Below are 13,122 nucleotides of genomic sequence, written 5' to 3'. Positions count from 1 at the left end.
GAGAAACGACAATAACTATACTCAAAACGGACTGAAAGCATGCTAACGTTTTCAATTTCATTTGATAAGATTATTGCTCTTGTAAATTATCATGACAATCTATGAAATTGCTAAGTCATTTTTTAAGATAAAGTTCTGCCTCAACATCTTTTATTGTTGCTGTTATTTGTATTATTATGATTATTATTGATATTAATCATCTTATTATTAATAGTATTCATATAATTATTATTAATATAATTTATAATTATATTTATGGTAGTACTACTAATATTATTGGCAATGTTTATAATATTGTTGGTGGTGATGGTAGTGATAGTATTAATTGTTTTCCTTTTTTCATAGACACATACACTTGGATGAACACAACTAAAGAACACACACACACACATTGGGGACTAATTTCCTCCCTCGCTCTATGATGGACCGGTCTGCCGTCACCCATCATTGCTGCATAATAGTTACTATTACATTGTGTTCTAATGCATGTAATTATTATGATAGTAGTAGTAATATACAGTTGTTACATCATGGGCTGTATTTCTTTTTCTTCACTCCTCCGCACATGCAATATTCCTACATGTTCGACACACTAAGCTGCTCAGCGTCACGACGCAGGGACACGTCTCACTGCCTCTCATACAAACATGCAAACCCATTTCAGAGTTCATGGCAAGTACAGCAGCTTGGTGAATGTGCTGCTGGTGAACACTATGTGGGGAACCAGCTGCAGTAGGATGAAGGATTATGGTCAGTGATGTTCAAAGGCTGCAAAGTTTGACTGAGGAAGTGTCAAAATTATTGAATATTTCCATCCTACAATAGTACAATAGTATCTGCTAAATCTACACTATGATGATTAGTATGTATTATGTACTGTAAACAATTAATTTGTATAATGGATTAAGGGAACAATGCACCATTAGTGTGTGAACAGTGAACTTTTCTTTTGGCTCTGTGCTCCAATTAGTTTGTATATGAAAACCTTTAATGACAAAGTCTGCTCCAATGAATCACTGCTGAAAAACAACAGTCTTAAACGGGAGGTAAGGTTTATTTGACAATTAGCTTCTGTACCAATAGTCAGAAAAAACACATATTACATATTATCTTATCGTGTCAGAAAACCGTGACGTGTACAAAAAAGGCTGAACTGCTTTGCATGTTTGCTTGATGTCTGTTCAAATCCTCAAATGACACTCAGACCTCAGGCTCATCGTATCATTTCAAATTCAAATATTTAAAAACAGTTCCCGTCGTTGTCCAAACAGTTCCCGAGCTCACTATACTGTATGTGTTCAGCTCTACAGCAAACGCCTTCTCTGTGACTTGTATGAACGGCTCTCTGGCATAAGGTGATGTCTGTGGTCCTGCTGGGTTCTCGGAGCCTCCCGTGCATTAGCTGATAGCTCGCCTCCTGTCAGACCTCCCACTTAATCCGGATGGTCATTGGAGCTGTGGCTGGACTCCCAGGCAGAGGAGAGGGATTATTACACCCATAAAAGCAGGCGTTTTAATGGCCTTTCAGATTTCCTCTGATGTGTTCATATGGCTGTGCCGCTATAAACCATCGCCTTCATCTCCTCCTCGCCCCCCCCCCTCCCCTCCTCTCATGATGACCCGCTGACCCCTGCTAACCTTGGCCTGCCACGCGTGTTTAAGTGCTCCCATGTGCTTGTTCCTCTCATCGACTGGGTGTTTGTATTTATGTGTGTGCGCGCACTTCATCTCGGGGTCTTTGTGCACCTGCATGTGTTTGTGTGTTCTTGTTTTTATGACGCACCGTGGCGTGATGACCTCCGGGGCACCACAAGTGCAGCACTCGAATCCAAGACATGTCACATTTCACAAAGCCGTACACGACGCTCGGCGATGATGACGAGCCTCTCCAAGAGAGAATTAAGAATAAAACCCCCTCTTCTTTTTTCGGCTCTCCTTTAAATCGCTGCTCCTCTCGGATGACAGTCACGACTCTCGGCTCTATACCTACACATGTGGCAGAACACGGCCTGAGCTCATTACCTATTCCAAGCCTTATCTGCAAGCACCGATGTAAAAGGTAGATAAGGGGGAAGAATGATAATCATATTCTTTCTTTTTTTTCTTTTTCCATGTACCTCCTTCCCCTTTTCATCCTGATGTAATTTGAAGCGCTTGAATGATCATAGACCTAGCCATCACCAAATCCAAGAAGACACGTATAGGTGCCCTTAGGCTGGAGACGAGAATCTATTTTCCCTACACTCAAGGTCTCTGGATACTCATCCGAGGAGAGTTTTCTCTACATAAAACAAGGAGCCACGCATTTATTCAGCGATCCACTGATGCTCATTTCGCTAAGCTGCTAAAGTGGGTGAAGTTGCAGCCAGTTTTTTTCATTGACTCCTGCTACTGTTGTGTAACAACTTCATCCCCTGCAGTTATTTATGTACTTACCAGGTAACACAAAGTGAGCAGCTAATTGTGATTTCCACTCCAACAGACACTTCCAAACTGCTTCTCCTTACATTCCGTGTAAATTGTTAATAAACCCACTCACGCCAATTCTGTTTGTGGCTTTTTATCTTTGCACGTTGTACAGAGGGCGACTCCAGCACTGACTGGGCACATTGTCGGGCTGTGCTCTTTTACCCTTCATGTGGCTGCATGCTGGGACAGAGGGCTGAGTGATGCGTGGCTCATATTTAATGGCAGCCTTGGGTTCAGCGGGCTAAATGATGCAGGGCGAGGCGCTGTGACTTTGGGGCGTGCAGAAGTGTTGGAGGACACGGCTCTCTGACCACTCCTTATTATGGATGCTATTGATTTGTTTGATTAGATGAGTGGCAGCAAAAAAAACACCTTCCCCCTCCTCTAACAACCACCACCACCACACACACACACGCACACATACCCACACACTCTCTTATAACCAATTAGCAGCTTTCTGCCGCTTCTAAATTGCTATTGTTGATTACTTAACATTAATATTATCCGTATTAACCGCAGTTATAATATGACAAGCACTTCCATATTGTCGACCACTCGCAGATCTACCTCCTCTTCACCTCCCCCCCCCCCCCCCCCCCCCCCCCGCTGTCCTCCTCATTACATTCAGCGCACAGTGAGGACACCGATCAATGGCACCCAGGCCCCTTAACAAGCCACACCACTTCCTTACCTTCTCTAATGCAAATCAGGATATTGGCTACAAATCTCCTATCAAGTGAGTGCCTATTTAATGGAGTAGGTATGTGGCTGTTTGTGGGCCGTGCCGTCCCACAATGCCGAGTGTTACCCAGACTCCTGGTGCAGGTTGAGTTGGCCCTAACCAAGGAAGCAAAAGGGAAGTGGTGGGGGGATAATCTGGAGAAAGGACAAGGGAGAGAGAGGGGGGGGGGGGATCAGGGACGAGTGATGTAACTTGCAGACAGCTGGGGTAAAAGAAAAGGCTGAGGCCGTGCGTGAATGAGGTCAGATGGGGGAAGCGGTTGATGTGTGCTTGTCGTTAACTCTTCAGAGGAGGGAAAAAAATCAACAAGCAGCTTTTTAAATCGAAGTGTTGTCTGTTAAACGTCACAACAGATGCACTGTAGCTACTTCCCTCTGCATTTGTATCGGTTGACAGCTGTTGTCTCTAAAGAGAAAGCAATCAATACCGCCAATCTGAACTCATCCTGTGATTGCAATACAAATGCTAGCGTGCGTGCTAGCAACGTGCAAAATCTGAAGAACGGATAGAATCGGAAACGTTAAGAAAAAAGGGGCGGTGCGACACAAGGTGATTAGAATAACGAGTGAGAGAGGAGGACGGAGTAAAAATCCAGCACATGACTGCTGCAATCTTTAAAAACAGGTCCCTGCTTCCCTGCACAGCGTGTGGCGCTGTTCACACACATTACAGGGGAAACGAGCACCAGCCAGCAGGCGGGAAAAACACACACCAAGTGGAGAGATGGCGCAACACATTCAAAACACTAATGATACGCAACGATTGATCTTTTCTGAGCTTTTCATCATCCTGTCTATTCCGAGGTGCTCTCCCTATGTTTTTTTTTTGTGTACAGCCGTGTTGCTGTGCTTGCATTTGTGTGCGAGAGGGTGTGGAAGTCGCAGCGTGTGGACAAAAGTTTCGGCGAAACCGTGCAGAGGGAGAAGTTGTTGTCGTGGCAATAAAGCGTGGGCCAATTTTTGCCTGTCAATAGTAAAACAAATGTCGCAGCCAGAAAAAGAACTCTGAGCTGAGTAAATCCCCGGCTTCTGAAACATCCCTCACGCTCAGGAAAGAACAGCTTCATGGTGTAAACACACACATATGCACGTGCACACACACACACTCACACACTAAGAAGATTTGACAGCGTGCACTCACTGTATGCTTTTATGCTTCACTGACACTGATGGAGGAAAAAAAAAAACACACAGGCAGGGATTTGCCCTGTAAAGATGACACATGAGAGCCAGGGACAGGAAGAGCTTTTGGGGGGGGGGGGGGGGGGCGGCTACTATGATACTCACTGTTGACATGGAGCCCAAGTGTCTCAACATCGTGTCACACATGTTTCTACAACGATTTAAGGATGAGGCCATGGAAGTGCAATCTGGGTCAGCTCAGTTTATTCAACATCTGGAAGGGCGGGGGGGGGGGGGGCAAGAGATATAGGGAGGATGGCTGTTGGAAGGGCAACAGAGGCAGAGGGAATTCAACTGGGTTTTAATTAAGAGGACGTCCTCTAGAGCCAGACTGGCCTGGGTGGTGTCGGACGAAGAGACGTTTATTTCCCTTCGGTCGGTCGGAATGAGGCGGATGAACTTTAGAATCCCCCCCTTTGGACAGTTTATGGTAGATTCCTTTACGTGAGCTGGAGTACAATTACCAGCATGCCGAGTTTTCCTATTATCCTGGGATCTAATCCCAGGCTCTTTACCATCTGAGTGCCTAATTGTGGTGTGCCAGTAATCGCCTTGTCTGGAGTTAGGCCAAGGCGACACACTATGGAGTGGCAAACACAGATCCATGTCCTGTTTATCCACCCAGCTACCCCCCCCCCCCCACTCGAATCAGGATCATCTGTGGTGCAGAAATCTACAGAACTAACATGGCCAGCAGCGCTACTTAGTTTGGTCTCTGCTTCTGACTGTGATTACCATGTTATGTAATATATATGTATTGGCAGTGATGGAAACATGACGCCCTCGTGAACACGCTAATTTCCTCTTCTTTATTTTTGGAGTCTAGACGCTGCACCTTTTCCTGCACGTTGTTATGATGCACATTGAACTTCCAGGCCTGGGCACGTAAATAGCGATGAACGTTTCTGTACTTTTTAGATCTTGGGAACAAAGTGCGACGGTATTTTTTTCTTTGTGTCGTGCATATGCAAAACTGGCAAGACAGCGAGGGGAGAGAGAGCTTCACTGGTGTGTTTGAGATGTTGAACATCAGGAAAATAACACAAGGATAAACAAAAAGAAAAGAAAAGCAACTTCATCGACTGTTAATGGGGAAGAACTAAATTCTTCATTAGCGGGTTGACCCACGTTTGAACTAATTTTGGTGTAAAAGAGGGATCACAGTTACAGAAATCTCACTGACAACAGTACTAAGATGCGAACTGTCTCATGTCATCGTCCATCAAATTAATTTCATTGACGTGGCAGGCTCTGAGTTCAGAGGAGCTCTGTAGCTGAGCACTGGGCATTATTACTTTCAGGCCTCAAGTGTTTTTTTAATTAAAATTAAACACATTCTCTTATTATAATAGCTAATAATATTCTCAGAAGAAGAAGTTGACGAATTCCATCTGCTCTACAAATTGCAGCTTTGTATGTGTTGACACAACATGGCCGCCAGCCTGAGGAGACAGCTGTTTAGTCCGAGCATCACTGATGGACCTCTGTGCTTTTCCTTGAGGAGACAAAACAGCCGACATCAGTCCATCTGCACAAGACTGCCATTAGCAGTTCAAGAATCTAGCAGAGGCGGCGGCGGCGGCCTTGGGCTCACCCTATCAGCCAGACAACTGGATGTAAATGCCACCTGATTGGACAGCAGATGATTTAGAGACAGATAAAAAAAAACGAACAAGATTTCAGATGGCATCCCTTTCAGGATGGGATCAATACCGCTCTGGTAACAGGGATTGCCAAATCAAATTTCAGTTGTTAGAAATGATTACTAGTCGTCATACAAAATGGGCAGACTTTGTGACGGGTGGGGGTGAAATTGAGCACGGTGGGGAGCGAAGTCACCCAGGGTACGAGTGATCGACTGGGTTCAGGCTATCGATACCGCTGAGGGCAAGAGTGTGATATGGCTCCCAGATAAAACTCTGTGTCTTTTGGGCCTCGGTATAATAGAGCATAGATAGTATTTCCAGCCAAACACACACACACACACACACACACACACACACACACACACACACACACACACACACACACACACACACACACACACACACACACACGAGTGCACAGAAAGGCAGACAGTCATGCACACATGCTCAACCCAAACACTCAGCCAAGCACAAATAGCACAGCACACATTCTGGAGGAACATTTAATCTTGCTCAGATTCAATATGTCCCAAATTTTCAGACTGAGACCCAGAAAGCCAAGAAAAAAACACCTCTGAAAAAAAGGTCTGTGTTGAAAAATTACTTTTCTGGCCCGTACAATCCATTGTAGGACCTTTTACCTGCAGCTTCTTTCCTGTAGCACTGAAATACCTTCACTAGGACTGACATAGGATGTTTCTATGTTACTATTAACTTAGTGATGGTTCTACTAAGAATACAAATACTATTTATATTGTTTAAATAATAGTAGTATTATTAGTATATGCTGTCAATCATTTTACAATGTTATATTTGTTGTTACTAGTATTAAATCCATGATACAAACACCTGTCTAATTCTATTCAAGATTTTTAGTTATACATTGGTACCAGTTCCTGATTGGTCAGAACTCCTGAGATCCTGGATCAATTAGTACTGCTATCAGTTTTTTTAATGTAGTTTAATAATTAAGAGTGGTAAGATAACTGTAGCAAACCAAAAAATTTAAATGAGCATGATGTCAGCATGTGTGTTCTGCATAGTTTGGCTTCATTTCTGGAAGGTGTCGTCTGTCTATATAGATATTTCATAGCAACTGTCTCTTCAGTTTGTTAAATAAACAACAACAAACAACGGGGATTTAAATGACCGAGAATTATATGTATTTTCAGAGTCACCAATAGGGCAAGAATCATTGTGGGTGATGAAAGACATCTTCTCGCCCTCCTGATTTACACAGCTTCCAACTCGATTGCCTCTTATTTACAAAAAACTGAACTAAATCTCCTCTCTGTCAATCCCGAAATGCTTAAAGGTGCAATGCAAATGTACGTGCTGGTTATGTCTGTTGGTGTTGCAGCCCTTTACCGTCAATTCTATTAATCATAATAAGGTTGAAAAATAAAATAGGAATATCAATTGGAATATCACAGGACATCTGAATGATCCTGATGATACATTTCTAACAACTGATTGTATAATTGATGAACAGTAAGATGTTGTCATTTACTCACCCAGTCTTGGCAAAGTTGGTCCAGTAGGTCATCACCACAGCACTGAGCATGACATCGTTCTTTGAAAAGTTACAGGGGAAAAGGTCAGTGGGACCAATCATAGGAATTCCAAAGACATAGGGCACTTCGTCCCCGTGGGCGGCGTCCGACCAGGCCGGCTTCATCAGGCTCTGGCAGTGGTGGTAGAAGGCGTAGAAGTAGGTGGGAGAGCCGTAGCGAGCGTGGAGATCAGCCGTCACCACCGACGGCTCCACCCACTGGTGATCGGTGAAGAGAGCCACCAGCGTCTTGCGCCTGGTCTCTGGATTGTCCCTGTCGGCCCAGTCCGTGTACATGAACTTAATGGTCTCCCTCAGGGTGTCCTTGCCCTCCGGGTACCCGTACAGACTGTCCACAAAGTCTGAGATGGAGAAATCAAAGTCATTCCCGGACACGCCGTCCTCCGAGTCCACCACGTTCTCCACGAAGCGCAGCCCTTCGCCCTGGTTCACCCCCAGCATGATGTCGTAGTTGAGGAACTCGCCCTGCTCCATCAGGATCTCGGGGTCATCCGGGATAACATCACCGTCGATTACCGGTCCAAAGGCCACGTGGTACCTCGCTGGCTGTATATCCTGCTCCACCAGCTCCCTGGAGCTCTTCTTCCTCAGACAGTCCACCATGTCCAAGGTATCCAGGACGTTACAGCCCACCTTCTCCGACAGGAGACGCGAATACTTGACCGGCTGATAGTTCACCGCCCAGCTGGAGAGGGCTGACCCACTCTGAATGATGGCCCTGTGGAACAGACCTGCACAAGGACACAAGAGGAGGAGACAGGAGGATGTTTAGTGTCACCATCCTATGGGAGATAATTTCGTCATGTGCTACTAGATGAGAGTTGTTAATTTTGCTGCTGCCATGATCAAAAGGGGGCTGTCAGCTCCACAGCTGATAAGAATAACAAAGGCCAGACAGAACAAGTCCTTGTTGCCACACAGAACAATAATGGAATCATGGCTGTGATAATGAATGTGCAGATGGCCTGGTCTCACAGACAGCTCGCAGACAGAGAAGGGAATAAGCTTGCTGTCTGTCATTTTCCCTTCTTCCATCCATCTCTATATGCTCACTCTGTAATAGTCCCTGTGTGTTTGTATGGAGCAGATGCTGCCAATGTGGCTCTGTAAGGTTCTCTGCAAATAGTGGACGCAGGAAAACTGGCAAACTTGACACTGCCAAACCAAACATGGATTCATTCCCTCGTCTTAAATGCAGAAAGAGTCCGAGATAAGTGTTCTTGAGTATACGAACCCTGCGTGGCCATGTCCTCCTCCTGTTAATGTGCTTTTCAAGGTAGCCGTAATTGGATGAACCTGAAACACTGCAATTATAGACACAGATGCTCCTTTTCTGCAGTCATTACACACACAGACACACAGACACACACACACACACACACACACACACACACACACACACACACACACACACACAGGGAGCATCTCTGCATCAGTTATGCCGCGTGTAAGTTAAGTCTTTTTTTGTGTGTACCTGAAAGATCACTAAATTTTAAAGGAGTTTGTGGGTGGATTGCTATAAATAAAGCTCGACTCCTACTCCCTACATTTGCAGAGGGAATGGAGGCTGCACACTTTCTCCCGGCAATACAATGGGACACGGCGCCACACAATGAATATATCCGAGCTCATCAGTACACCAAGGTTTCCTGTTTGAGATGCACGGAAATAGACACATGTTGCACAAAGAGTCAACAGGCCGTGCGGATCTAGGTGTGTGTGTGTGTGTGTGTGCGTGTGTGTGTGGAGAACACGTCTACAAGTGAGATGGTGGGGGGCTTTCACAAATTAAATTACATTTCAGCTGCAGAGCAATATGAAAGAAATCTAAAATGACTTTTTCACCACGAGGAACCAGATCCCAAATAACAAACATGATTTCCTCAGGAATAATTGAATCCCGTCCCCTTTGGAACAATCCCTCCGTACAGTCAGTAAAGTGAAGGTGACACGTCTGTCTCGACCGGGCCCTCCTCACATCATCGCCAATGCCTCGCTGTCTCTGCGCTGACAGCCGCCTCTCATCCGTCCACCTGATGTGGCTTTTCAGTTCACAAGTGCTGTTTTACCAATCTCCGAGAGCATCAGAGGCAAAGCTCCCAGCACTTGACCATGCTGCTTTATTGCACGCGGCACCATCACTGCCGCAGTTCAGGGGACTCCACTGAAGTCATGATATTGAAAAATCACAGCGGGTGAAACGCTCCTCAAATGGCACGCATAAAAGATAGCAAAACAGATTGTCATTAGATGACTCTGCATTGAAGAGCAGCGGAGAAACACGCAGGCACGCGGTCTCAGTTTGTGATATTTCAGCATCAGTGTGGGCGGCCGTGTTGAAGTCTTTTGTGTTTATGAGGTAAACAGCAGAGTTAAGTGTTAGATATATCACTTTGGTAGTCTTAATCAGTGGCGGTGGGGGGGCTTATTTCTTCTTGGAGAAGATGAAGTGTTTATTTACAGAGCTATTTACATTTATTTGTTCGCAAGTTGTAAGTAGAATTAATGTGTCTGGGTGAGTGAACTGTGAAATCTTTCTGTGGCGAGCATGTTTACTGGTATAAGCCACAATTTGTGTATTTGATCAACGTTTTTTTCTTGGTATCTGAAAGTAGCTGTCTGCATACAAGTTTTAACTTTCACCTCAGCGCGAGACGAAGTGTTTGTTTTTCAGTGTTTTCAGAATGGAGTGCCTCCCTCTCCGCAGTGGTGGGACTGTGGGCTCTCTGCGGCCCTGCCCCGGCGCTGCCCCCTGCAGGACAGTGACCTGTGCAGAGTCCCGGGGAGCGGGAGCAGATGTCGAGGGTTTCCAGGCACTTGAAAGCATTAGAGGGGGCAGCGGCAAGATGAAAGATGGCCGCTCTGACGCAGGGATGGAGGGGACGGGGGGGCTTAATCCTCCCATCCCATCCCTCCCCTCTCCTCCTCTTGCCCTCCCTCCCCTCACTCTTTAGTGCTATTGCCTCTCTTCACATCTCAACTCGGATTGCGCTGTGCAGACGGAGAACGGTCATGGTGCAGGGAGGCCGGTCCTGAATCCCAATGCCCGCCGGCCGCGCCACAGCCACTCTCTAAATGCCTTTGATCAGAAAGTTGCTGTAGGAGGAACGTTTGCCAGCAGAGCAGTTACTGTGATTGCCCGGGCAATTTGACAGACATATGTATATCAAATCCGTTTGTCGTAATTGCGGAGAGCGGCTCGAATGGCGCCCGGCTCGGCCGCGTGTCCGTCACCCCGGCCCGCAGATGGCTCCAGCTGCTGAGGAGGCCGCCGCCAGGTTGACTCCTCTTGATTTATCTCCAGCTTTTGGTTGATGAAAGGCAGGAAGAGTGACTGGGGCTTTTACTATTGTTTGTGGAGAAACGTATAAATCCAGCGCACACAAGCTGTCAGTGGACCCATAAATATGTATTCGAGCTACGTTTGATGAGCCCCACTCTGGTAGGAAGCTCGCTGGGGGAAGGTCAGAGAGAGAGGAGAGAAGAGCACCGGCTCCATCACCCACTGAGGGAATCCACTAATTATCCACACTGGGAGGTGAACATGGATGTGTGTGTGTGTGTGTGTCCATGTGTGTTTGCAAGAGACTTTGATTGATAAGCCGCGGCCGTGATGAATAGGCCGACAGATGACTGGCATCACCACGATGGCGGTTAAGCACTTATGACATTGTTGTGACTTCAGCGTCTTCGTAGTGAAGTTAGTCAATATCCCGGACGGATTAAAGAGAACGAGCGTGACGCAACACTATCGGCATGTGTCTCACATTCCTATCTGGCATGTTATACTATGTGAAGGCAACAGATAGCCCAATCATTATCCGCCTGTGTTTGACATGCGAGGACTCGACACCAAAACCGCAAGCAGATCCATCAAAGCATAACGTGGCTGGCAGATTGAGGTCACGCTGAATTATGACTGGAGCTCTGAGGTAATCACTCATTGGGCTCCTGCTAAAATGCTGTGGAGTCGCCCTGCGGCCGCCTCCAGCCGCTGCTTTCACGACCTCGACCGCGCTGCCCCCTCACCAGACACCTGTTAAATGGGCATGCGGTTCAGGCCCTGGATTGGTGGAGTAGCCTGTGGTGATAATTTACCGCTGATGGAGGGGGAGAAAAAAAAAAAGAAGCTTGACCTTGGGGGTGTGACAACCACCGGATGGGTTTGAGATTCACAAACACACACTCCTACATCCCCACAGGCAGGTAGTGTTAGGTATCGTTTGGGTTTTTCTGATTCAAGTTTGATACTTTTAAACTGGTACCGGTGCCAGAACTGATACTAAAGAGCACAAGAAAGTGGTCAACCTTGAGAATAGCTTTTTTGTTATTTAGATTAATTGGAAATTGAAATAACATCAGTTTAAAGTATACTTGGCTTAAATATATAAATATAGATAAGTGCAAAAATCTTAACAAATTTACGTAAAAAAAAACATTATAAATATAACCTAACGGAAATACAATAATGTAGAAGCTTTTAATTTAACTGTAATGACAATATACAGTCTCCATGGCTCCATAAGCATGTACAGCCTACATTAATGGCAATTTTTTTTATTGTAAAAGTGTGAGTTTGAACTAATTTATATTTTTATATTTCCATTAAGAAAATTTTAGTTTATATGTCACAGTAACAGTTAATATGTTACTTAATTTTCCCAGTACACGTTCCTATCCTCAATAGTTTTCTTGGGCTTGTGTTATCGGTTCTGGCCGAAGTTTGACCATCTGAACCGTTTTATCAACTGTCTCAAGTAAAACTCAACGATACCCAATGCTAGTTGCCACCAGAGTTAGCTGTAACGTTAACGAGACACATGATGTTTATGTTGCGTCTCAGCAGGGCAACTATTTCAATACGTAGCTCATGCATAGAACTCTGCGTTGTAATTCAACCCTACACATCGGTTTAGGCCACGACTTGACAACGGCAATATGGATAAATTGCTGATATTAACGAGCCAATGCTGCTTCACTGTAATCAGAGAGAGAGAGGGTAACATGACATGGCTGAGCTTTGGATCACTGCTAATGTATTACGTGGCAAATATGGGCATGTGAGTGTTAGGTCACTGTTAATGGACAAGGATGTTCTGTTGGTGTTGATGCCAGTAAGCGCCATAATTGAGTGTACTTTGTAATCTGCGACAGATGGCAAAAACCACTGAGGCATCAGCAGTGAGTTTTATCAGTCTGGCCCTCAGATATATGCGACTGTAAAAAAAGCATCCCTGCAAAAACTACAACAACCTTAACAATGTCATCCAAAAATGAAAAAAAGAAATAACTAAAGATGACATTAACGAGACATCGATCAGATGACCTTGAAAGTTTTGGATCGACTGAATCTCATTTTATAGGTCGGTAATTAATTTTCTTAACAATATTCCACATGACTTTAAGAGCTAATAGAGATGAAAATATGTAAAGCAGCCAAATCTTATCTAAATTCCTCTCGTATGCATAAAAGACCTCGCAAGAGAGAAGTAAAGTGGCCACAGGGACGTG

General features: G+C 45.2%; 1 protein-coding gene across 4 annotated transcripts in view; it reads right to left on the bottom strand.

Annotated features, from left to right (window-relative positions):
• The window catches only part of nlgn3a (neuroligin 3a), a 95,311-nt gene that overhangs the window by 3,604 nt on the left and 78,585 nt on the right, over positions 1–13,122 (bottom strand). For all 4 annotated transcript variants that reach the window (XM_061079785.1, XM_061079784.1, XM_061079786.1 and 1 more), the window contains one exon: positions 7,553–8,342. In XM_061079785.1, coding sequence (XP_060935768.1) covers positions 7,553–8,342 — 790 coding nt within the window. The remainder of the gene's footprint in view (positions 1–7,552; positions 8,343–13,122) is intronic.

This window comes from Limanda limanda, chromosome 10, assembly GCF_963576545.1.
Source record: "Limanda limanda chromosome 10, fLimLim1.1, whole genome shotgun sequence".
Classification (NCBI taxonomy): domain Eukaryota; kingdom Metazoa; phylum Chordata; class Actinopteri; order Pleuronectiformes; family Pleuronectidae; genus Limanda; species Limanda limanda.
This window is presented reverse-complemented; position numbering and strand designations above follow the sequence as displayed.